This window comes from Hyla sarda, chromosome 6 (genome assembly GCF_029499605.1).
Source record: "Hyla sarda isolate aHylSar1 chromosome 6, aHylSar1.hap1, whole genome shotgun sequence".
NCBI lineage: Eukaryota > Metazoa > Chordata > Amphibia > Anura > Hylidae > Hyla > Hyla sarda.
In genome coordinates this window covers 50,511,316-50,538,526 of record NC_079194.1, presented here as the reverse complement: position 1 = coordinate 50,538,526, position 27,211 = coordinate 50,511,316, and the positions used below count along the sequence as shown (strand labels likewise).

The 27,211-nt window shown below is 43.5% G+C and overlaps 2 protein-coding genes across 4 annotated transcripts in view; both read left to right on the top strand.

Moving 5' to 3' along the window:
• The window catches only part of KIFAP3 (kinesin associated protein 3), a 105,713-nt gene extending 94,135 nt beyond the window's left edge, over positions 1–11,578 (top strand). For both annotated transcript variants that reach the window (XM_056523671.1, XM_056523670.1), the window contains exon 20: positions 11,052–11,578. In XM_056523671.1, coding sequence (XP_056379646.1) covers positions 11,052–11,160 — 109 coding nt within the window. In that variant the 3' untranslated portion in view covers positions 11,161–11,578. The remainder of the gene's footprint in view (positions 1–11,051) is intronic.
• An 8,841-nt stretch (positions 11,579–20,419) lies between these two features.
• SCYL3 (SCY1 like pseudokinase 3) overlaps positions 20,420–27,211 on the top strand; it is a 65,751-nt gene continuing 58,959 nt past the window's right edge. Inside the window, exons 1-2 of one of the 2 annotated variants that reach the window (XM_056523673.1) lie at positions 20,420–21,141; positions 25,151–25,336. In XM_056523673.1, coding sequence (XP_056379648.1) covers positions 20,977–21,141; positions 25,151–25,336 — 351 coding nt within the window. In that variant the 5' untranslated portion in view covers positions 20,420–20,976. Of the gene's footprint in view, positions 21,142–21,769; positions 21,995–25,150; positions 25,337–27,211 lie in introns of those variants that run through there. The other variant, XM_056523674.1, reaches the window with a different exon arrangement.

The following is a 27,211-nucleotide window of genomic DNA, read 5'->3' as shown; positions in this document are numbered from 1 at the left end:
CACTTTTCTGCATATCCCTGCGCCACGGACAATCTTCCTAAACAGCATATTACCTTCACTTTTTTAACCCCTAGCAGCCCAGCAATAGTGCCTGCCCAGCTTCTCTCAGCCTCTCTTAAATTTGGTGGAAAAAGGATAAATGGTATGGGGCTGTTGAGAATCCCTACCGATCCCTAGAACGGGGGACAGAAGTGATCCCCTGAGCACTGTGTCCCTTTGTTTCTGCTCAGCTTTCCTCAGGAAGCCAAGTGCACAGAGTTTGGACTGAGTAAGGGCCTCATAGACTTTCACTGCGTCTGTACACCCTTTGCTTTCAGAAAAAAGCCGAGCGGAAAGGAACAGATCATTGGGGGGAGCGCTTCTGTCTCTGCGCTCTACTAATTGGTGGGGGTCTCAGCAGCTGAACCCACACAGTCACAACTTCTGATATGTCAGAAGGTGTTAAAAAAAAAATTTAGGTACACTGTATGTCCATTGAACATTTTTGGGGGCAATTGGAATGCTGGTTTCAAGCCATATCTTCTCATCCAACAAAGACCTTGGACCTGTTTAGTTAAGCAAAAAAATGTTGATGATTGGTGGATATAAAATTTCATCCTTTTCTACGAGAAAACTTTACAACCCTAAAAGACAATTTTTTGTCTTTTTAGTGGTTACTTGCATAACCACGTTTCCTATTTTTAGTCAACAAAAATAAAACATGGGATCAAAAACGTGAAAGTGAAGCCATCCAACTTGGTAACATGAAATTGTGAAATGAATGCCATATCTTCCTACTGCTGTGAATCTGACATGGGAATTTGCCTTGTGACCTTTGTTTTAAGGCATTCCTCTATCATATAATAGTCTGTGTTCTCACGGGAAGACTATTGCTAAATTAAAACAGATGATTTTCTAGCAAAACCATAATGTTAACATTAGCCAGAACACTGATTCAGAAATAATATTGCATTTCACACACATTTCATGCAATAAAACACCATTTGACTGATACAACTGAATCAGTAAAACTGTTGAGAAACAGTGCACAATAGTGGAATAAAGTAATAAACATATAGTTAAGGGAGCTCTCTGCTTTGAATAATCCCTACATGTTAAAAGGGTCCTCCAGAGATCACTTGTGATCTGTCAGGAAACTTGGCTGTAAGTGTAACTCTATTAATAATTTTTATATACATTATTTAAGCCTAAAGTGTTGATCCAGAAGAAGGAAATTGCCTGTGCTTCATACTAGGGAAGACATTTCTGCCTGACTTCAAATATGGAAAACATAGTAAATCCCTGGGTCGATGACTTATCTCTCAGGGCCCATTTACAATTCGTGAAATTCCGCCCTGAAGTTCAACTGTGGGAAAATACGGTGCAGCAGCCTCCCATTGTTTTCAATGGGATTTTGCTGCACCATTCACACAACTGAATTTCCGGACTCCAGACTTCAATGTATTTTGTTGGAATATGCTGAGAAATGCATTGCTGCTTATGGAGACAGCACATTTCCAAACAGTCCTAGCAGTGTCTTGTTACGGCCATGCTCCAGTTGGAATATCTGGGAGGAGATTTCGTAGTGTGAATGAGCCCTAACAATATAATTTTAACAAAAAGGTTATTAAAGGGGTATTTTGAGTTAAGTTAACTTATCCTCTATCCACAGGATAAGGGATATGTGTCCGATCATGGGGGTTCCGACTGCTGGAATCCCCTGTGAATTCCAAAATGGGGTCATTGACTCATTTAATTTGAACGGGGTGCTGCAGCTCCATTCCTTGTCTATGGATCTGCCAAAGAAAGATGAGCACTGTACTCTGCTCTCTTTGGCAGCTCCATAGACAGTCAATAAAGCGGCAGTGCATATGCCCGAGTTGTTGCCCCGTTCTAAATAAAGGAGTTGGGGCCCCATTCTGGAGATTACTGGGGATCGATCCTATGGATAAGGTATATAAAGCTGAGATGGTAGTACCCCCTTTAATGCCAAAGGGAACATGCCCTTACACTGGTACAATACTAACCCTATGAGTGACCGATGCCACTGTATGGTATACGTCATTGCCTTTATTAAACATGTATGAGGAGAATTTCCCGAAGACTGAGACAAAAATGTAGATGTAAATGAAGCCTTTTACTTTCTGGCCATGTTATAGAAACCTTAAGATGATGTGTTCCCCCCAGACATCTTGTCTGTAGACCCCTCCCAGAATATAAACACGCAGCGAGTTCAGCTGCCACTCCTGGAAGGTCACAGATCATTGCATCGGCCGAGGTAATCCAAGAACCTTTAAGTGCCACAAGATCTCAGATGAAATTCACTCTGACAGGGCTGGCAAGCCAGTGGGAAAAAGAAATATTTATGCTTTTAGAAGTCCACATGCAAGGTCCTGCCAGTATTACCGAGGCCTGGAAGTGATTTGAGCGTTTAAAAAAAAAATCATTACAAAAGTGCAGAGGTTTCGCTCACATATTAAAGGTTCTAAAAACTCCAGAGTACAGCGGGGGGTTTAGTTTTAATTTGCTGCCCGTGTTCTTGTTAGCTCAGACCGACCCCGGCCCTTTAAGATAACAATAACAGTTTGTGTAGCAGTTTGGGGGCACGACTGCTGATTTGTGTATTCAGGTTCTCCTATGTGATTACTGCGCGGGGTCTATGATTACGATGTTTATGTCACTTCTTAAGGAATTTGTGTGTTAGGAAGCTCCAGCAGATCCCATGTATAGAGATGGCTTTAGGATTCATAATAGCCTTTGCTTTTAAAGTCAAATAGTCAAGGAATTTGTCAGATGTTGAGGATACATTTTTAAAGTGGTATTAAAGCAATTCTGCTAAATTCATGAAATTGTCATTGTATATTTTCTGTTCTCATCTTTTAAAGGGATACTCTCAAGGAGAAATTTTTTTTTTAAATCAACTGGTGCCAGAAAGTTATACAGATTTGTAAATTACTTCTATTTAAAAATCTTAATCCTTCCAGTACTTATCAGCTGCTGTATGCTCCAGAGGAAGTTGTGTAGTTCTTTCCAGTTTGACCACAGTGCTCTCTGCTGACACCTCTGTCTGTGTCAGGAACTGTCATGAAGGAGGAGAGGTTTGCTATGGGGATTTGCTCCTGCTCTGGAAAGTTCCTGACAAGGACAGAGGTGTCAGTAGAGAGCACTGTGGTCAGACTGGAAAGAACTACACAACTTCCTGTGGAGCATACAGCAGCTGATAAGAACTAGAAGGATTACGATTCTTATGTACAAGTAATTTACAAATCTGTTCATAACTTTCCGGTACCAGTTGATTTGAAAACATTTAGTTTTTTACTCCGGAGTACCCTTTTAATGTTTTCCTTGGGTTCATGTGCTACCAGAGAATTACACTGGTGGGAATTTCTTACTTGCGATTGGCATTAATAATTGTCTTAATAAATCAAGCCTTGTAGTACTCAAGGGCCTCTCAGATAATTTTGCACTTATGAAAGATTGTCCAGTGTAGAAAACCTTTTTTCCTTCACCCCATTAGGTAGTTGTGATTAAGTGGTTTCCCTGTTTGAGATTTTTAGACAAGAGTAAAGTGGCTAAAAAAGTGTCTCTCACTCTGGAGCACCTGTTCTGTTCTGCATTACACAAAAAGCCTATTGGTTTTAATGGGCAATGTGCAATGTTTACTTTCTCCTGTGGTGGCGCTGCAGGGAAACTGAACACTTACTGCCAGGTTTCCCCACAGATTACAGCTTTGATTGTTGGGAATCCCAACAGGGAGACATTTTGGGGGAGATTTATCAAAACCTTTGCAAAGGAAAAATTAGATCGCTTCTTTCATTTTTCAGAGGCCTTTTCTTAAATTTAACCCCTTAAGGACCATTTTAACCTTAAATGGGCACTGTCACCAACTTTATTTTTTGATATGTTGTAGTACTTATGTACTACAACATATCTCTAATATACTTTTATTATAATTTTTTTTATTAAAATTGTTTAATTTAAATTTGAAAACCGGCCACTAGGGGTCTCCCTCCTAGTGGCCGGCTGCAGCCTGGCGTGACGTCACGCCTGAAAAAGGACTGATGCGGCCGGGCATCGGTCCTTTTTCATTCAGCCTGCGCTCGCTCCCTGCCTGTCAATCAGACAGGCAGGGAGCGAGCGCATTGGCTCCCCGGCCACTGGCTGAGAGGCCACTCCTCCCGCACATCGCCGCCGCCTCGTCACCGCCGCTGTCCCTGCGCGCCCACTGCCGGACTCTGCAGTAAGTGTAATGGGGGTGGGGGGGGTTGTGATGGAGGGAACGGGGTACGGCGCGGGGGGGGGGGGAGGGAGACGGAGGGGACGGGCTAGCGCCGCATGTAACTAATAGTTTATCTACACAGGGTGCCTCCAGCTGTTTCAATACTACAACTCCCAGCATGCCCTGACAGCCAATAGATGTCAGGGCAAGCTGGGAGTTGTAGTGATGAAACAGCTGGAGGCACCCTGTGTAGATGAACTAAGGGCGGAAGTCCCCCCCCCCCCCCCAGCAGGCATCAGTGACGTGGTGCCTGCTGGGGAAGTCTGCCTGGTAGTGAGCACACTGGCAGACAAAAAGCATTTTTAATATAGTAAAAATAAAAATTAAAAGCAGGGAGGGGGTTAGGGATAGATTGGCAATAGGCAGGGACAGAAAAAACAAATAGCATGGTGGGAGCTACCCTTTAAGGACCAGGCCAATAAATTTTTTGCGTTTTTGTTTTTGCCTTCTAAAATCCATAACTCTTTTTTTATATTTCCATCCAAAGACCCATATAAGGGCTTGTTTTTAACGTGACCAATTGTACTTTGTAATGAAACTTCTCATTTTACCATAAAATGTACGGCGAACCCAAAAAATTATTTTTTTATGGAGGAAGTTTAAATAAAAAACAACAATTTTGCTAATTTTGGAGGGTTTCCTTTTCGCACTGTACACTTAACGGTAAAAATGACGTGTTCTTTATTCTGAGGGTCAATACGATTAAAATGATACACATGGCTAGATACTTTTAGATTTTTGTATCGCTTAAAAAAAAATCTAAAACTTTTTGTACAAAATCAGTAATCTAAAATCACCCTATTTTGACCACCTATAACTTTTTAATTTTTCCGTATTCAGGGCGGTATGAGGACTCATTTTTTGCACTTTCATGTGTACTTTTTATTGATACCACATTTGCATATATAAAACTTTTAGATCATTTTTAATAAAAAAAATTTTGGAATAAAATGTGACAAAAAAGCTGCATTTTTGGACTTTTTTTTACTTTTTACATTTACGCCGTTCACCTTACAGGATCATTAACATTATATTTTGATAGTTCGGACATTTACGCACGCGGCGATACCAAATATATTTATTAAAAGAAATTATGCTTTTTGGGGGGTAAAATGGGAAAAACGGAAAATGTTAATTTTTATTGGGGGAGGGGATTTTAACTTTTTATTGTTACATTTTTTTTTTCTTTTTTTATTTATGTCCCCATAGGGGACTATCTATAGCAGACATTTGATTGCTAATACTGTTCAGTGCTATGCATAGGACATAGCACTGATCAGTATTATCGGTGATCTTCTGCTCGATCTCAGACCAGAGCAGGAGACGGATGGAGACAGGTGAGGGGACCTCCGTCCGCCATTACCGATGATAGGATCGCCGCAGCAGCGCTGCAGGCGATCCGATCATCTATGTTAACATGTGCATTGCCGCAGATGCAGTGATCTGTACTGATCACGGCATCTGAGGGGTTAATGGCGGACATCCACGCAATCGCAGATGTTGGCCATTACCGGCAGGTCCCCGGCTGCTGATAGCAGCCGGAACCTGCCGGGTATGACGCGAGCACCGCTCCGATGCTCGAGATCATACATAGGACGTAAATGTACGTCATGGTGCGCGAAGTCCCGCCAAACCAGGATGTACATTTACGGCCGTGGTCGTTAAGGGGTTAAAGAAGCGATCTGATTGGTTGCTATGGGCAACTGGGCAACTTTTCCCTTACGTAGGTTTGATGAATCTCCCCCTTAGTGATCAGCTTTGTTAACAAAAAAGCAGTATGGACTGTAGGTGCCAGATTCACCAGACTTGATGCCAAAGTTCTTTTATAATTCAGATATAAGTGATCCTTTTTATTAACCCATGTAATCTTTCAGCTTACAGAGGAGCCTTTTTGAAGCCTTTCTTGAGAGAAAGGCTCCCATGTGAGAATTTTGCAGGTGTTATTAAAAGGATCACCTTTAGGATGGCTGTCTGGATTTCTATATTTTTCCGGCCTGTGGTTAAAGGGGTACTCTTGCTAATAAAACATATCCCCTATACACAGGATAGGAGATACATGTCTGATCACAGGGACTGTCAGCGATCTCCTGAATGGGGCACCGGCTCTTACCTGTGTATTCTCCAGTCCCCACCTTCTGAGACATACTAGTCTTTGCAGTGACGAGCTGCTTACCGCCCACAGCATTGGTCCCGCCTTAGCCGGTGATTGGCTGGGTGGGCTGTCACTGCCGCAACTAGTTTCTCCGAAGGTGGGTACCGGAGCACTTTAAGGTGAGACCTACCTGGTTGTATAACCCGCCATCACACACACATCCGCAATCCAAGTTTTATTTATAATAATTTTTTTGCAAAAACAGCAGCTCTCCTGTCCACAGGTTGTGTGTAGTGCTGCAACTCAGTCCTATTCACTTTAAATGAGCTGATCTGCAATACCAGACACAACCTGTGGACAGCAGTGGTGTTTTGCAAGAAAGAAGGAGCGTTTTTCTATTCCTACACAACCCCCTTTAAAGGGGTACTCCACTGCTAGACATCTTATCCCCTATCGAAATGATAGGGGTTAAGATGTCTGATCGCGGGGGTCACTCCGCTGGGACCCCAAGATCTCCGAGCAGCACCTGACATTCTGAACAAACGCTGAGTTCCTGTGGTAGTGGTCATGACGACCCTTCCCATAGACATGAATGGAGGGGCGTGACGTCACAACCACTGCCACCAAAACCTGGCATTTGTTCAGAATGCGGGATGCTGGGACCCCCCGCGATCAGACATCTTATCTGATATCCTTTGGATAGGAGATAAGATGTCTAGTATCAGAGTACCCCTTTAAGAAAATCTGACAATCAATTAACTCACAACACAGAACGCAAGCTGTAGAAAGTGTCAGAATTTTAACTTATAGGTAACAAGTCTCAGATTGACTCAGCAATTTCAGGAACATTCCCGCTAACATACTGTTCTGACTCATTTTTATTACATTTGTTTTATGTCCTGCTCAAAATGAAATTTAAGATTTATTTTAAGATAGCTTGAACGGCACTAATTCCATTTTAACCCTTAAATTTTTTTAAACCAACTTTTTCATCAAATAAAGAAGTTGCCATTCACTATTGCTGAAATAAAGTCTATAATGTGGTGCTCTTACTCAAAAGGCAGATAGTCTACTTGAAAAAATCCATAAATGAATAGAGAGTGACACCTACCAAACAGCTTCTTATTTCTTTAGTGTTTCACTTAAAGTGAAGAAGAGAAGGTGTTTGGTGAGTGCCACTCTCTAGTTCTTCGTTCTATAAATATTTTTTTGGGGATATTTTTGGATCTCTTATGTCAGTGTTTTCCAAACAGCTGTCCTCCAGCTATTGCAAAACTACAACTCCCAGAAAGCCCGGACTGCCAACAGCTGTTTGGACATGCTGGGAGTTGTAGTTTTGCAACAGCTGGAGACACACTGTTTGGAAAACACTGACTTATAGATTCCATTTTTAAATCCTTATCCAAGAGTGCCATCTTGTGGATAAATACTTAATTGCACTCGTCTATTGTCATGCTGTTTGTACCATTATCCTCTTTTTGCTAATAAAATGTTATAACAAAAAAATAAATATATATAATATAGTTAAATGTACCAGTCAAATCCAGCAAAAATAATAATATATATATATATATATATATATATATATATATATATATATATATATATGTATATGTGTGTTAATCAGTATCTAATCCTGCTGCAGGACTGGTTATTGTCCCAGTAGTTATGAGGGCCCCTAGTGGTGGGATTTCCAGGAGTGGTTTTCTTAATGAAATATTTAAACATATCTATACAACCATATTACAAAAGATCTTTAATTTTCATCAATAACAAAATATAAAAAGTTTTTCAATCTGACAGTGCCTATATAACCCCTTAAGGACCAAGCCCATTTTCACCTTAAGGACCAGAGTGTTTTTTGCACATCTGACCACTGTCACTTTAAGCATTAATTACTCTGGGATGCTTTTACTTTTCATTCTGATTCCGAGTTAGTTTTTTCGTGACATATTCTACTTTATGTTAGTGGTAAATTTTCGTCAATACATGCATCATTTCTTGGTGAAAAATTCCAAATTGAAAATTTAGCATTTTTCTAACTTTGAAGCTCTCTGCTTGTAAGGAAAATAGACATTCCAAATAAATTATAAATTGATTCACATATACAATATGTCTACTTTATATTTGCATCATAAAGTTGACATGTTTTTACTTTTGGAAGACATCAGAGGGCTTCAAAGTTCAGCAGCAATTTTCAAATTGTTTGCAAAATTTTCAAAATCTGAATTTTTCAGGGACCAGTTCAGTTTTGAAGTGGATTTGAAGGGCCTTCTTATTAGAAATACCCCATTATAAAAACTGCACCCCTCAAAGTATTCAAAATGACATTCAGAAAGATTAACCCTTTAGGTGTTACACAGGAATTTTTTTTACACTCACATGTTCTTGTAGACCAAGTTTTTGAATTTTTACAGTTTTGTCAGACACCTGTGGGGCGTAAATGCTCACTGTACCCCTTATTACATTACATGAGGGGTGTAGTTTCCAAAATGATGTCACATGAGGGGGGGGGGGGGAATGTGTCCATTGTTCTGGCTCTATGGGGGCTTTGTAAACACACGTAGCCTTCAATTCCAGACAAATTTTCTCTTCAAAAGCCCAATGGCGCTCCCTCTCTTCTGAGCATTGTAGTGCACCCGCAGAGCACTTTACATCCACATATGGGGTATGTTCTTACTCAGAAATAATGGCGTTACAAACTTTGGGGGGCTTTTCTCCTATGTCCCCTCGTGAAAATGGAAAATTTAGGGTAACCCCAACATTTTAGTGAAAAAAATAATAATTTTTTCATTTTCCCATCCAACTTTAACGAAAATTTGTCAAACACCTGTGGGGTGTTAAGTCTCACTATATCTCTTGTTACATTCCATGAGGGGTAAAGTTTCCAAAATGGGGTCACACATGGGTATTTATTTTTTTGCGTTTATGTCAGAATTGCTGTAAAATCAGCCACCCCAGTGCAAATCACCAATTTAGGCCTCAAATGTACATGGTGCACTCTCACTCCTGGGGTATGGGGTATTTCCATACTCAGGAGAAATTGCGTTTCAAATTTTGGGGGTCTTTTTTTCCTTTTACCTCTTGTGAAAATAAAAAGTATGGGGCAACACCAGAATGTTAGTGCAAAAATTTTTTTTTTTTTACACTAACAGGCTGGGGCAGACCCCAACTTTTCCTTTTCATAAGGGGTAAAAGGAGAAAAAGCCCCCCAAAATGTGCAGTGCAATTTCTCCCGAGTACGGAAATACACCATATGTGGCCCTAAACTGTTTCCTTGAAATACAACAGGGCTCCGAAGTGAGAGAGCACCATGCGCATTTGAGGACTAAATTAGGGATTGCATAGGGGTGGACATAGGGGTATTCAACACCAGTGATTCCCAAACAGGGTGCCTCCAGCTGCTGCTAAATTCCCAGCATGCCTGGACAGTTAGTGGCTGTCCGGAAATGCTGGGAGTTGTTGTTTTGCAACAACTGGAGGCTCCTTTTTGGAAACACTGCCGTATGATACGTTTTTAATTTTTATTGTGGGGGACAGTGTAAGGGGGTGTATATGTAGTGTTTTACCCTTTATTTTGTGTTAGTGTAGTGTAGTGTTTTTAGGGTACATTCGCACTTGTGGGGGTTTACGGTGAGTTTCCACCGAGGAGTTTGCGCTGCGGCGGGAAATTTGCCGCAGCTCAAACTTGATGCAGGAAACTCACTGTAAACCCGCCCATGTGAATGTACTCTGTACATTCACATGGGGGGGGGGGCAAACCTCCAGCTGGAGGTACAAAACTACAACTCCCAGCATGGGGAGACAGCTGTTTGCTGTTCGTGCATGCTGGGAGTTGTAGTTTTGCAACATCTGGAGGGCTACAGTTGAGAGACCACTGTATAGTGGGGTCAAACTGTAGCCCTCCAGATGTTGCTAGGCAACTCACCGGCTTCCGTAGTCTGCAGCAGGGAGCCAGCCGCACGTCATCGCCGCCCGCCGATCGTCGCCTCCGCCGATAGTAAGTGACCTCTGGCGCTGGTTACCGATGGTTCCCCTGCTCTGTCCGGACTACAGTGGGTTGGCAAAGTGGGGGAACCGAACTTTAACCCCCCCCCCCCCCCCTGATCTGCTATTGGACGGTCGCTCTGACCGACCAAGAGCAGGGATAGGAGGGGTGGCACCCCCGATCCCCCTTATTTTCCGGGTCACTGGAGACCTGCATGACCCAGAATCGCTGGTGTGAATTCACCGGCGATCGTCGACATGGGGGGGGGGGGGGGAGGTTTCAGGCCCCCCCTGGGCATTGGCACGGGATGCCTGCTGATAGATATCAGCAGTCATCCCAGTCCAGTCCCCGACCGGCGCACGGAGGGGACCTAAAATCCCAGTACCTAAAATCCCTTAAGTACCAGGGCATCAGGGCGTACCTGTATGCCCTTGGTCCTTAAGGGGTTAAGAGGAGTTGAACAGAGAAAAAAAGATTCGACTTGCAGTATTTTTTTCCCCCGCTTAATTCCTGTGTCAATGATGGCTAACACACAACACGTGACTCGTGGACTGGATAAATCTTTACTGGACAATGCCGTCCTAATATTATACTGTTACAATGTATTGTCATTCTATTGCACTAAAGTGATAAGTTGCTACAAATAGCCTTATGTATTTATGCTGTATATTTATGCACTAGTATATAGTAACATTTCTTTTTTTTCTTTCTAGGATGGGTGTTGATAATTTTGGGCAATCTGCAGCTATTCCAGGACGACCAACAACTGCATATGGCTATCGTCCGGATGAACCTTACTACTATGGAATTGGAGCCCGATAAATTCTGATATCACGCCAAACATTGACCAATAACCAGAATAAATTCCCCTCCGCCCCGGGAGAAGCATGCCTCTAGTCTATGTTTGATAAAGTAGATCTGTGGTTTACATTTGCAATTTCTCTGAGGACTTCAGTAATAGGTTTTGATAAGCTATACCCTACGGCCTAATAGTCCTGCATCATATTTTATGTTTAGGCAATAGGGACTGACACAAATGGTTTGGTGGAAATTCCAGGAAACAAGGCACGTCTGGTCAGAAGCATTCTGACATATTATGGTGAATCTAAATGTCCTAAAGTGTTATTCATTTCTTATTTATATTTAATTTAATAATCCTGCAGCTGCATGTCCACCATTTTTCAGTCTTGTCACCTAACTCATGTAATTAAAACACTTGTTAAATAAAACATCAATTGGGGACATTTATCATTGTTGCTTTGGTAAGCAAGTTCTGTAGGCATTTTTTTCTTGCTTTGGTTTTTGCTTATGTGTGACATATTTGTCATACTATCACAGGGGGTTGATAAATGAGCAAAAAACAATAAATCACTTTTGAATACCTTTTTTTTTTAGCACACATAAGCAAAAACCAATAAATGACTCCAGAACACTTTGTAACCCCACCTCCTCTCCTCTGTAAAAAAATGTGTGAGATATGTATGTATGTATGTATGTATGTATGTGTGTGTGTGTATATATATATATATATATATATATTACAGTCATGGCCGTAAATGTTGGCACACCTGAAATTTTTCATGAAAATTAAGTATTTCTCACAGAAAAGGATTGCAGTAACACGTTTTGCTATACACATGTTTATTCCCTTTGTGTGTATTGGATCTAAACCAAAAGAGGAGGAAAAAAAGAAAATTGGACATAATGTCACACCAAACTACAAAAATGGGCTGGACAAAATTATTGGCACCTTTTCAAAATTGTGCAAATATAACATTGTTTCAAGCATGTGATGCTCCTTTAAACTCACCTGGGGCAAGTAACAGGTGTGGGCAATATAAAAATCTCACCAGAAAGCAGAGGAGAGAAGTTCACTTAGTCTTTACATTGTGTGTCTGTGTGTGCCACACTAAGAATGGACAACAGAAAGAGGAGAAGAGAACTGTCTGAAGACTTAAGAACCAAAATTGGGGAATAATATCAACAATCTCAAGGTTACAAGTCCATCTCCTGAAATCTAGATTTGCCTTTGTCCACAGTGCACAACATTATCAAGAAGTTTGCAACCTATGGCACTGTAGCTAATCTCCCTGGGTAAGTCCTGCAGGCTCAGGGAGCATCAGTGTCAGTGCGAACTATCCGTCGACATTTTAATTAAATGAAACACTATGGCAGGAGACCCAGGAGGACCGCACTGCTGACACAGAGACATAGCAAGACTACATCTTGTTGACAGATGAGACCAAGATAGAGCTTTTTGGTAAAGCACATCATTCTTCTGTTTACCGAAAACTGAAAAGAACACAGTACCTACAGTGAAATATGGTGGAGGTTCATTGATGTTTTGGGGTTGTTTTGCTGCCTCTGGAACTGGGTGCCTTGAATGTGTACAAGACATCATGAAATCTGAGGATTACCAATGGATTGTGGGTCGCACTGTACAGCCCAGAGTCAGAAAGCTGGGTTTGCGTCCGAGATCTTGGGTCTTCCAGCAGAACAGTTACTCCAAACATGCGTTAAAAAGACCCAGAAATGGATGGCAACAAAGCGCTAGAGAGTTTTTAAGTGGTCAGCAATGAGTCCAGGTCTAAATCCCATTGAACACCTGTGGGGAGATCTTAAAATTGCTATTCGGTAAAGGCGCCCTTCCAATAAGAGAAACCTGGAGCAGTTTGCAAAGGAAGAGTGGTCCAACATTCCGGCTGAGAGGCGTAAGAAGCTTATTGATGGTTATAGGAAGCAACTGATTTGTTATTTTTTCCAAAGGGTGTGCAACCAAATATTTTTTTTTTTAAACTCAATTTATTGAAGTTTGAATAAAAGCATATTCAACAGCTCCACAAAGTGGACATTTGTAAAACGAAATAAGTGTTGAAAATACAGAGAAACAGGGCAACAAAAGTCACACAATTCCAACAGTGTAAAGCAAATCAATCAGGGAAAACCTGATAACTTTAACATAACATAAAGCTCTACCTCATGGTATAATGATGTAAAGACCGGGCCTTGCCACACAGGCCGGACTCATGGAGAACAGAAAGAGTGGGAGAAAAGACATCACCCGCTGCCACCCCACAATAGTAAAGGACAAAAACAGATAAAAGAGAAACAAATATAAAGAGAGAACCGTATATTACGGTTTTAGGTCTGGTCCAAAATTGCATACGGGTCAAAACTGAGCCAACTGGAGTCACCGTTTGACTCCAGACGGATCATTAAAGTAAACGGAGTCACGAGCTGATCCGGCCTTGGTACGGGAGCGCCCGGTTTGCCCCGCCGGATCCGGCACCCGTATGTACAAAACGTGGTGTGAATGCACCTTAAAATGGAGAACCAAAAGCGCCAGAGGACATCAGAGATGTAAATGCAGAGGGCGAGTATCTAGTAAGAGGTGACCCACACCATGTTCCCTACACTTTAAAGAAATTGTCAGGGCATTTTCTATGTTTAAAAACTAGCTGTTCATAGGGAAGTATGGCATTAACCAATTTCCTCCACTGTGGAAGAGAGGGTGGACGGGGGTCCATCCTGCGCAGAGCTACTGCTTTTCTAGCCAAAAACAACGCCTCACGCTAAAATATCCTCGTGATGTTGCCAAGATTCCTCAGGAAGCAAACCAAATAGACAAATCAGGGGATCTAAAGGAACAGGGATGGAGATGAGAGAGGATATAAAATCTGTAATACTGTGCCAATACGTCTGGAGGAAGGGACACTGCCAGATCATATGCCAAAAGTCAGCCCTAGGGGTGTGACATCTGCGGCAGGCGTCGGAAGGCACCCGTCCCATTCTATGAAGTCGTACCGGAGTAAGGTAGCAATGATGGACTATATAGAGCTGAATCAATTTGTTATGGTTGCCAGAGAGACTGTTTAATAGGAAGACAATATCTCCAACCAATCCTCCGTAGTAAGCGAAGGGACACATGCCTTCCAATAAGAAGGCACACATAGAAGTAAGCCCTAAAAAGGAGGCAAGATGAAGCTCCGCGTTCGGCTGGGAATCAGGAGAGACCAAATGCCGAAGGTAGCGCAGCTGGCCCGCTAAAAAATATGTCTTAGTCAGGAAGCGCAGCCCCTCCCAAGTCTTTAGGGCATTGCAAAGTGGAAAGTTTCAGTACCGGTACCCCAAATAAAGAGTGGGAGAAGGGAGTTAATGGATTTAAAAAAGCTCATGGGGACTTGATTAAAGGAGTGTTCAAGAATATAGAGGAGTTTAGGGAAGACAATCATCTTCACCAGATTAATTCTACCAGGGGCCGCTAAAGGCAGGGCTCCCCACACCCGGAATTTAGTTTTGACATAGGACAGGAGGGGTAGAACATTAACATGGAGATCTTGGGGGGAATCTCTATTGATAATTATGCCCAGGTACTACAGCCAGGCCACAGAGAGTGGAAGGTCCAGGTCGCTGCCGGAGAGGCATATAAATGGATTTTGCCCAATTAATACGTAGGCCAGAAAAGTCCCCAAAATGGTCAGTCACAGAAATAGCATGGGGGAGTGTCTCAAGAGGTCGGGACATAAATAAAATCATATCATCTGCATAGAGTCCAAGACGGTCTTCCCTCCCATCTATAGTGATGCCAGAATACAGTGGGTCCTGGCGGAGGAGAAGGGCCAGGGGCTCCACCGCCACCACAAAAAGAAGCGGCGACAGGGGGCATCCCTGACGAGTTCCCCTACCCAGGACAAACTGGTCCAAGGAAAGGCCATTCACAATCACCTGGGCCTGGGGGGGAGGAATATAAAATGGACACCCATTTGATAAAACGAGGGCCAAAGCCAAAACGAAGAAGGACCTCCCTAAGGTACACCCATTCTACCGAATCGAAGGCTTTGGCTGCATCGAGAGAGGCCAGGGCCCAGTCCTCGTCCAGTGCCCCCCCCCCCATTTGAATTGCGACCTGAACCCTCCGGATATTCTCTGAGGTGGTCTTACCGGGCATGAAGCCCATTTGATCTCCATGAATGATGGAGAGTATTACATTAGTCAATCTTTTATAAAGTATTTTTGTAAGAATCTTATAATCCACATTAACTAAAGATATGGGTCTATACGAACCGCACTCAAGAGGGTCCTTATCCAGTTTTAGTAGGACCACTATATTAGCATCATACAGGGTTGGCAGAAGGCGGCCGGCCTCAAAAGCAGCATCTTACATTTCCTTCAAAAGGTCCCTGTAAAAGGGCAGCATACCGGGAATACACTTCCACAGGTAGGCCATCAGGGCCGGGCGTCTTCCCACACTGCATATCCCCAAGAGCATCAGCGATTTCCTCCACAGTTATAGGAGAGTCCAGCTGAGAGACGGAGCCAGGGGACAACACTGGGAACTGAATGAAATCCAAGTAAGAGACCAGGTCTTCAGTGGAGTACCGTACTTGAGAGGCATAAAGGGAGGAATAGAATTGGGCAAAGCGCTGGGCAATCAGCACGTTATCAACCAATATCTGACCAGTCTCAGACGCTTTTCTAAGGATCGGGGGAGCAGCCTGATTCTGTTTAATCAGCTGAGCCAATAATTTGCTGGACTGGTTGCCGTGCTCAAAGTAGAATTTTTTAGAAAAGAACAATTTGCGATTCATTTTTTCATCAAGGTGAAGCATATATTGGCTACCAGTGATCCAGGCATGTTTGTTGGCCTCCGTAGGGTCAGCTACATATGCGGCTTCTAAATCAGTACACGTGCGCCAGCTCCGTCTCTCTAAGTGCCGACTCCCTCTTGATATAGGAAATGGTAGATTTCAAGCAACCACGCAGATAAGCCTTGAAGGGGTACTCCTGTGAAAACCTTTTTTCTTTTAAATCAACTGGTGGCAGAAAGTTAAACGTATTTGTAAATTACTTCTATTAAAAAATTTTAATCCTTCCTGTACTTATTAGCTGCTGAATACTACAGAGGAAATTCTTTTCTTTTTGGAATGCTCTCTGATGACATCACAAGCACAGTTCTCTCTGCTGACGTTATTATAATAATAACGCTTTATTTATTGTTGTCCTTAGTGGGATTTGAACCCAAGTCCCCAGCACTGCAAGGCAGCAGTGCTAACCACTGAGCCACCATGCTGCCCTTAGCATACATCTGCTATGCATGGTTGCTAAAATGGACAGAGATTTCAGCAGAGAGCACTGTGCTCATGATGTCATCGGTGTTCCAAAAAGAAAGGACTTTCCTCTGTAGCATTCAGCAGCTAATAAGTACTGGAAGGATTAATATTTTTTTTTAATAGAAGTAATTTACAAATATGTTTAACATTTTGCCACCAGTTGATTTAAAAGAAAAAAGGTTTTCACCGGAGTACCCCTTTAAGGAGGCAGGGACAGGGGCCAGTGTATCCTCAATAGTAGGGATCAGTCCCTCAGCGTGGGTGACCCTCTCCCTCAGGGCCTGCATGTCCTGTCTCAGCAGTCCAACATCTATTTTAACCTCCTCCAACTTGCCTGTGAGTGTGGTCTGGCAGGAGGTTATAGCAGCAAGCAGCTGTGCCGAAACTTCCCGCAGGGTTAATTTTGGAGCCTTCTCCCCTGCCGCAGAAGCTGCGGGGTTAGGCGGGGAGGACCCCGTCTGGTACTTTGCTGAAGTGTGCGCCGCCCGGGCGCCATCTTGGGGCTGTTCGCAGGCGAATTCCTTCAGCGTTTCGCGGCCACGCCGCCCTTATTGCGGGAGGGATAGAGTTTGACCGGCATCCCCAGGGTATGTGAGCGAGTCCAGACCGAAAAGTGAGCCAGGATCAGGTCAGGATTCTGCTATGTACGGGCGTAAGAGCGGGAGCTACAGCTCTATGCGACTGCTTATATCTGGCGCTGGCCACGCCCCCCCCATCGTGTGCAACCAAATATTAAGTTAAGGGTGCCAATAATTTTGTCCAGCCCAATTTTGGAGTTTGGTGTGACATTACATCCAATTTGCTTTTTTTCTTCCCATTTTTGGTTTAGTTCCATTACAGACAAAGGGAATAAACATGTGTTTAGCAAAACATGTGTTACTGCAATCCTTTTCTGTGAGAAATACTTCATTTTCTTCAAAAATTTCAGGGGTGCCAACATTTACGGCCATGACTGTATACATTTCAGAAGGTGGGACCAGAACTGAGCCGTATGCCAGTAGTACACAAGTTATTTACTGCCATAAATCTGTGGCCAATCACAGTGTAGCAGATACAACTCTCTGCTCTTCCATGACATAGTTCTGATAAAAGTGCACTAGTTTGAACAGGCTGGCCCTGTGCTAGGCTGTTGCTTTACACAGTACTCTAATATAGATAGCCTGTGGACGGAGAATGAGTTATTGGTGCTCTGGCTGAGCAGGAGGGAAAGGAACAGCAGCATTACAGCAAGAGGTTACATGAAGGACTGAACTTCTGATAATGTAGACAAGCCCACAGCTAAAAACAGAGGAGGAGCAGTAGGTACACTGGTATTTACACAAGTACTGGTATCCTGAGCTTTGTGGGTGGGTAGCTATGAAAGGGAAGCTTTGATTCACCTTTGAGGGACAGTGTGGATATGATGCTCGCTTCATAACCCTGTCGTGCCACAGCACTGTTTATAAACGGCGTTCTGCGGCAAGGGGTTAAAAGCAATCAAAAAGTCCCATCAAAACAAAAATGGTACCGATAAAAACTACAGACCATGGTGCAAAAAATTTGCCCTTGTACCCTGTATGTGGAAAAATTAAAAAGTTATAGGGGTCAGAAGAGGACATTTTTAAATATGCAAATTTTTGTACAAAAAGTTATAATTTTTTTTAAAGAAGTCAAACAAAATAAAACCTATATAAGTTCGGTATCATTTTAATTGTATGGAAGTCATTTTTTCCAAAAAGTGCTCTGTGTAGAATCGGAAGCCCCCAAAAGTTACAAAATGGCATTTGTTTTTTTCAATTTTGCCCCACAAATTATAATTTTTTTGTTTCGCCATACATTTTGTAGTGAAATGATTGATGTCATTACAAAGTACAATTGGTGGCACAAAGAACAAGCCCTAATATGGGTCTGTAGATGGAAAATTAAAAGCGTTATGATTTTTAGAAGGTGAGGAGGGAGAAAAAGAAAATACAAAAATGAAAATCTGCGTCCTTAACCCCTTAAGGACCAAGCCCATTTTCACCCTAGGGACCAGGCCGATTTTATTTTTGCGTTTTCGTTTTTTCCTCCTCGCCTTCTAAAATCCATAACTCTTTTATATTTCCATCTACAGACCCATATAAGGGCTTGTTTTTTGCGTGACCAATTGTACTTTGTAATGAAACCTCTCATATTACCATAAAATGTACGGCGAACCCAAAAAACTTTTTTTTAGGGAGGAAATTTAAATGAAAACCACAATTTTGCACATTTTGGAGGGTTTCCTTCACACTGTACACTTTACGGTAAAAATGACGTGTTCTTTATTCTGTGGGTCAATACAATTAAAATGATACCCATGGCTAGATACTTTTATATTTTTGTATCGCTTAAAACAAATCTAAATCTTTTTGTACAAAATCAGTAATCTAAAATCGCCCTATTTTGACCACCTATAACTTTTTCATTTGTCCATTATATAGGGCAGTATGAGGGCTCATTTTTTGCGCCGTCATCTGTACTTTTTATCGATACCACATTTGCATATATAAAACTTTTAGATAATTTTTAATTTTTTTTTTATAAAATGTCACAAAAAAGAAGCATTTTTGGACCTTTTTTTATTTTTTACGTTTACGCCATTCACCGTACGGGATCATTAACATTATATTTTGATAGTTCGGACATTTACGCACGCAGCGATACCAAATATGTTTATTAAAAAAAAGTTACCCTTTTTGGGGGGTTAAATGGGAAAAACTGACAATTTTCATTTTTATTGGGGGAGGGGATTTTTAACTTTTTTTTTTTTTTTACATTTTTCATAGGGGACCTATGGGGACATAAAAAGTGTAATAAAAAAAAAGAAAAAGTTAAAAGTGTAAAAGAAAAATGTAAAAAATCGTTTGATTGCTAATACTTTTGATTGCTAATACTGTTCAGTGCTATGTATATGTATACTGTTCAGTGCTATGTATATGTATACTGTTCAGTGCTATGTATATGTATACTGTTCAGTGCTATGTATATGTATACTGTTCAGTGCTATGTATATGTATACTGTTCAGTGCTATGTATATGTATACTGTTCAGTGCTATGTATATGTATACTGTTCAGTGCTATGTATATGTATACTGTTCAGTGCTATGTATATGTATACTGTTCAGTGCTATGTATATGACACAGCACTGCTCAGTATTATCGGTGATCTGCTCTGGTCTGCTCGATCTCAGACCAGAAGACCCTCGAGAGATGGCCGGAGCCAGGTGAGGGGACCTCCGGCCGCCATGCTGGATGACCGGATCACTGCGGGCGATCCGATCATCCATTTAAAGTACCGCACTGCCGCAGATGCCGTGATCTGTACTGATCACGGCATCTGAGGGGGTTAATGGCGGACATCCGCGCGATCACGGATGTCGGCCATTACTGGCGGGTCCCCGGCTGCTGCTAGCAACTTGCCGTGTATGACGCGAGCACCATTTCGATGCTCGCGGTCATCCACAGGATATAAATGTACGTCCTGGTGCCCGAAGTACCGACAAACCAGGACGTACATTTACGTCCGTGGTCGTTAAGGGGTTAATCAAGTTGACCTACAGAATAAAGAAAACATATTGGGGAAGATTTATCAAACTGTGAGAGAAAATATAGAGCGATTATAAGGAGCTGAGGTAAAGTGAAAGCTGAGCTGTGATTGGTTGTTGAGGGAAAATCACTATTTTTTCTCTCTGACTGGGCCGTTATTTTTACCATAAAGTGTAAGGCGTGAAAATGAAACCTTCCAAAACTTGCAAAATTGAGGTTAGTTTTTTTTTTTTTAAATTTCACCATAAAAATATATATTTTTTGTTTTTCCGTACATTTTATGGTAAAATGAGTGACGTAATTACAAAATACAATTGATTGCGCAAGAAACAAGCCTCACATGGGTCTGTGCATGGAAATTGTGATTTTTAGAAGGCGAAGAGGAAAAAACTAAAATGCAAAAATAAAATGGCCTGTCTGTGTCTTTAAGGAATTAAAAAAATCTGACTGTGATTTTCTGTCACAAACCAAACATCGTAAACTGATATTGGAGCGCCCCCTACCGTCCCGGTCAGTGAATATATACTGGGATCATTAGGTTGGTTCTCGGTCGTACATAACCACGCAGTGTCATGTGACGGTCGGGGGTGTAATTGTCACTCTGGCGCATGCGTGGTGAGTCCACTAGAAGAGGGGCGTGGCGTTGGATGTCCGGGGAGGATGAAGTTAATCGAGCTGCCAATCATCGGGCTCCCTCACCGAGTGGGTGTGGCCTCCTGTGTACTCGGCCGCTATTGGACACCGGACACTACGGGCTGTTCCGGGTTAGGAGGAAGAAGCTGACGTGCTGCACGTCCGGGTGTTACCAGGTGACAGCGGCGCCGGTGCAGCCTCCCGCTCCATGGCGCAATGACAGGTGCTCTGAGCGGCAGTAGAAGCCGAGCTCCCGGTCACGGTTTATTCTTCGTTCTCTGTGGTGCCGCATAGGGGTTCCCGCTGGCCGGGTTGAAGGCAGCCATCCCTGCATACAGCTGCAGGATTATGGGCTCTGAGAGCAGCTCCATGAGGGGATTCACTCTGCAGGACCCGCCATGGACTCACCCCTCCGGGCTCACCATCCACCCGGCTCAGCTGCAGGAGGGGCGCCCGGCCTCGGTGTTCGTGTATCAGCCGGACAACCAGGAGAAGGTGGACAAGGCGGCGAAGGTGAGGTCCGCTGGTACCCGTGAGGAGCCAGCCAATCACAGCGCAGCTCTCTGCCACCCAATCACTATGCAGCTTTCTGTAAACGTGAGCAGGCGTCCAATCACGACGCAGCTATCAACTGCCAACCATTGCACGCGCCCCTTTCTGTGAGCAGGTAGCCAATCACAACGCAGCTGTCACCTGCCAACCACTGCACACGCCCCTTTCTGTGAGCAGGCAGCCAATCACAACGCAGCTGTCACCTGCCAACCACTGCACACGCCCCTTTCTGTGGGCAGGCAGCCAATCACAATGAAGCTTCTTATTTCTTAGTCTTCCTTTTCCTGTGAGCTGGCAGCCAATAACAATGCAGAAAGCTAAACTAGCAACCAATCACAAATCAGCTTTTATGATCTATGTCCTGAGAGCTGGCAGCCAATCACGGTACAGCTTTACTTAGCCTGCTCTTAAAAAGTGAAAGCTGTGCTGTGACTGGTTGCTACAGGCAACAGGTTTTCTTCCCCCCTTTAGAACAGTATTTCCTAGCCAGTGTGTGTGCAGCTGTTGCAAAACTACAACTCCCAGCATGCCCGGACAGCCGAAGGCTGTCCGGGCATGCTGGGAGTTGTAGTTTTGCAACAGCTGGAGGCACACTGGGGAAAAACACAGCTTTAGACTGTTGTGTACTGTGATCGGATTGGGATAAATGTATTTTAAATGTGCAATCTGGTTGCTAGGGGCAACAGCCTCAGTTTAGTTGTGATCCATCTCCCCTACTGTGTATTAGGATGTGGCAGGTGTGGGCGCAGGTTTCGGGATAACACTCCCTCTGTTTATCCCCTGTGTACAGATACCAGAGGGAATTCATTAGGTGGTGAGATGTTATCTGCTCCTGGTAACTGGTTTATTAGGAATGTAAATTACTTTTTTTTTTTTTTTACTTATAATCCATGAATGGAGCTGATCGAGCCCCTCCATGACACCAGCCTAAGGGGACGTCCACACGTGTGGGATTTACTGCAAATTTGCCGCCTCGGATTTTCATGCAGCAGACCCCATTGAAGTAAATGTAATACGCTGCGAAAAATCCCCAGCGGGAAACAGTACATCCCGCACATGTGAACGTACCATGAAGGTGCATATATATATATATATATATATATATATATATGAGCAATGTGTCCGATCCCCCTGGATTTCAACAAGACCAAATGGCTGGCATCGGCTGATTCGCCTATCCCAGTGTTTCCCAACCAGGGTGCTTCCAGCTGTTGCAAAACTACAACTCCAATCTAAACTACAACTCTAAATCTGCCCTATCACAATTGAAAACGTGCATGCTCCGCTGGACTGAGTGCGCACGATTATGAGGTAGTTTGGAGGCATAGCTGTTATTGAAGATGTATGAGTTATGTGGGGGCTGGGCGCACATCTGATGAGTCTAGATCCTGCCCGTGTGACTAGGGGTGACCCAGGCTTGTTTACACGAAACCAAAAAAATACCGGAAAAGTCTTTTGCCGCTTGTACATAAGAAGGCTACCTTGGAAGTACGTAGCTTGATTCTGCACTGGAAAGCTGAGGATTATATCCATTCAGGGACATCTGGTCTGCGACTTATCTATGGGGCAGAAATCTGAGGGCCAGTCTTGGGTTTCCGCCATGGAAATACATAAAAGATATGAAAGCGGCATGTGAATATACCTTTAAAGGAAATATGCAGCTAAAACAACTTATCCCCCTATCCACAGGATAGGGGGAAAAGCGTCTGATCGCGGGGTCCGACCACTGGGACCCCCCTGCAATCTCCTGCACGTGGCCCTGGCTCTGCCACGGCTCTCCCGTGCGGCCGAAACGCCCCCTCCATGTATCTCTATGGGAGAGGCGTTTCTGCCTCCCCACCTCTCCCATAGAACTGTGTAAGGAGGGGGCGTACTGTCAACCTCAGCGCGGCAATGTGGGGGCCCTGTTCGGGAGATTGTGGGGGGTCCTCAGTGGTCGGACCCCGCGATCAGACACTCATCCCCTATCCTGTGAATAGGGGATAAGTTGTTTTCGCTGCAGATGTCCTTTTAAAGGTGTAGTCTACTGCAAAGTATTTCCAGTCCATTGTGCCCAGGCTAGGCTGCAAAAAAAAAAAAGAGAAACTCTAACTCACCTTCCTCCATAGCGTGGCTACAGCGGTCCAGTCTTCTTCCTTCACAGTGCTCAGCCTATCACCAGCCGCAGCGATGTCCGCTACACCAAGTAGATCAAAATACAAATGGTGGATGTGCGCCTAGTTTCCTCTATTTTTGTTGACCAAACAGCTGCAGGAACGTGAGTTAAAGTTTTTCTTCTCCCTTTTTTTTTTCTTTTTACAGCCCAGGCACAACGGACTGGAAATACGTTGCAGTAGATTACTCCTTTAAGGTGGTGTTTTCCAACCGGGGAGCATCCAGCTGTTGCAAAACTACAACTCCTAGCATGCCCTGACAGCCTTTGCATTGGCAAAAGTTGGAGGCACCCTGGTTGGGAAACACTGCTTTTAGCAGAGCTTTCAAAATGTTTCATGTTGGTGACACTCTTTTTAGATGTGCATAGTTTGGTGATACACACCTTGCCGTACCCCCAGTTAAACATATCACATTGTAAATCGTACAACGCACAACATATACCGTACCAGTATCAGCATTACAAATGTGGCTGCTACCCTTTTGTGCCATTTCATTCCCCCTTCTTGACTACCCCCTGTGGCACATTATTAAGCCTTTTTGTCCCCAAACCCCCCAAGGTCTTGAACCCCTGGGTCTTGATCCTCTGCTAAAGATCAGCAGCAGGGCCGAGTCCACTTAGTAGTAATGACCAGCCGCGACTGTTGCTTTGGGATGGGCCGATGCCGCAACACCCCTGGGGGGGGGGGGGACTGCTGCTAACACATGAATGTGTCGTAGCACCCAGCTTGGAATGCCCTCACCTAAGGGGTTATTGAACTGTCCTGTATGCTAAGAAAAGACCATTTTCACACAGGCGTGTTACAGTTGCCTATTTGCTTGTGTTTTACTTTTTGCTCAGTCCCATAGATATTACTCAGTACTGACCAAACCACTGAAATGTAATGCCAAATCTGATGGGATTCCACTTTCCACCCCCAGATCTGTCATATCTACTACTCATCAGTTGCTGCTGGTATCTGTGATACATACATAGGGACCGGCAGGAGAAAAGCAAATGTCACCATCCCTGTTAACCACGTGTAATACAAGATGAGGCTTCATGGACAAAATGTATATTTACGGCCAGACAGGTCTGATAGAATGGAAAGGCAATTGCATCACACTGCTTGTCATCCATTGCTTCCAACAGGTCGGAGCACAACTGACACCACCTGGTCCCGACTGATCCCATTAAGGGATCTGGTATTTTACCATGTAACTTTGGGCTTTCTAAATCCTGAGTGCCTTTGATTTTTTTTTCTAGTTTAAGTTTAACTAAGGGCCCATCCACAAAATGGAATTTCCGAGTGAAATTCTGCTGCACAAAGCAAACATTGTTGTCCATAGGATTTATGCTTACCTATGCAAACTATGAAATTCCACAAAGATTGAGCATGCTCATTTTTTTAGGCGAAATACCGGCCAATGTGTTTTTTTGTCAATGGTTCATTACAATGATGGAGCCTGAATTCATTCATACAATGAATTCATTACAATGATGGCGCCGGCTGCGCACACAACTTCTGCTTGGAATTTCTCTGGGCAGATATTCTGTCACTTGCATGGGCCCCTACATAGTGCAGCATGCAGAGCTTATTCTTCTCTCCAAAATGCCGAACCCCTTGTAAGTCTCTAAGGTCTGTCAGGTGTCACTGGCACCAATCCTGTAATGGATCCATCACAACTTGAATTGACAGATGAATAGAATACAAAACACAGTCTTACCCATTTATGGTTATTAAATAAATCATTTATTTATTTTTAAGACATATGTATGCTTTAAAGTTGTATCCTTTTCTTTTTTTTTTTTTTTTTGTCTCCTTTCTTTTGCTCAAAGCATCTGAAAACCTTACGTCACCCGTGTCTTCTGCGTTTTCTGTCATGTTCTGTGGAGGAGGATGGGATCTACCTTGTGACAGAACGGGTGCAGCCCTTGGAGATGCTCCTCCAGAAGCTTTCAGCTGATGAAATCTGTGCTGGCATCTATGATATTCTCCAAGCTCTGGTTTTCCTGCATGAAAGGGTAGATATCTATTTTCAGAAATGTAATTTATAGTTTAAAGGGGTACTCCGCTGCTCAGCGTTTGGAACAAACTGTTAGGAACGTTGCAGCCGTCACACCATCTCCCATAGACTTGCATTGAGGGGGCGGGGCGTAACATCGCTGGCTCCAGCGTTCCAAACAGTTTGTTCCAAACGCTGAGCAGCGGAGTACCCCTTTAAAATATTCCTGATTGCAGTGTATATCTGAAATGGTATTTCCCAACCAGCGTGTCTCCAGCTGTTGCCACTTCCAACATGCCCAGACGGCCTTGGGCAACAGCAGGAGGCACGTTGGTTGGGAAATGCTGATCTAATGTGTAAAATTGTTACACAACATAACGGTGCAGCACACTGAAGACATACGTAAAATGGCTATTTCTGAGAGCGGTCTTAAAGTAATACGATCATTCAAAAAAGAAAAACAAAAAAAGAAACTATTGACCATGTCATAGAGGGTTTTGATTGGTCGAGGTCTGGGTGTTCAGAGCCCACCGATCACTAGAAGGAGTGGGTAGAGGGGCTCATATGAGTGCTCCTCTCCCTGTCTTTCTGTCGTCTTGCTGAATGAGAAGGATTCCATTAAAGTCTACAGAGCCCATTTCTTGCAGCAAATGAAAGAAGATCCCAACCTCACACTTCTACCCATTGTTTTAAAAATCAGTGGTACCCAGACCCCGCGTAATCAAAATTTTTGTGTCTGTCATGTCAAAATTATAATTTTTAAAAATTTTTTTTTAAATGATAGTAACACTTTAAAGGAGTTCTCTAAGCTAAAACTTTTAACCCCCGCTGTGCCCGGGCTGTAAAACTATACATAATAACCTTTCACTTACCTGCCTACGATCCCCCGTTGTTCCGATATCGCCGTCCTGGTCTCTTCCACTTCCTGCGGGTCGGTGACTTCACTCTGCGCTCAGCCTATCAGGAGGCCGCAGCAATGTGCCGTCGCAGCCGCTGATAGGCTGAGCGCAGAGTGAAGTCACCGACCCGCAGGAAGTGGAAGAGAACGGGACGGCGATATCGGAACAACGGGGGATCGTAGGCAGGTAAGTGAAAGGTTATCATGTATAGTTTTACAGCCCGGGCACAGCGGGGGTTAAAAGTTTTAGCTTAGAGAACTCCTTTAAGTGCAGGGGCATATCCGCAACAAACGTCACGCTGCGGATGCACTAACAGCAGTCACAAGAGGGACTGCAGAGTGAACTCCTGGCTGTGGCCGGTTAGCTGTTTGTCTGCTCGTAGTAACAATTTCCCACTGTAATAATCCACAGAGCGGACACACAGAGCTACCCTCCCCATGTGACCCGGCCCTTAATGGTTATCCCGGAGACATATTTATGTATCTACAACTGCTCTGAGTGGAAGAATAAAGAAGCATCCCCCCTCCGGTGCTCTTACAACAGTTCTGATCTCCACTGACGACACTTCCTGTTCTGTCATGTCATATATAGGAAACCCCCGCTTAGCTCATCACAAGCCACAGTGGTGTTCTCCATAAGACAGAGTGTGGCTCCACGGGCATTTACTTTGTTTAAATGGGTACTGTCATTTGGAAACCTTTTTTTAAATGTCAAAAGGTTTGATTGGCTGGGGTCTAAGTGTTCAGACCTTTACCAATCAGAAGAATGAGCCGGGAGAAGTTCATGCTCAGTGAATTCTCTCCTGGCTCCCTGTCATGTGATTGAGGCACACTCGCCATGTAAGTCTATACAGCGTGTCTCATCAAGTGACAAGAGCAGGATAGGAGTGAGAGATACTTCTCCAGGCTCATTTTCCTGATCGGTGGAGGACTTAAAGGGGTACTCCGCCACTTAGACATCTTAGCCCCTATCCAAAGGATAGGGGATAAGATGCC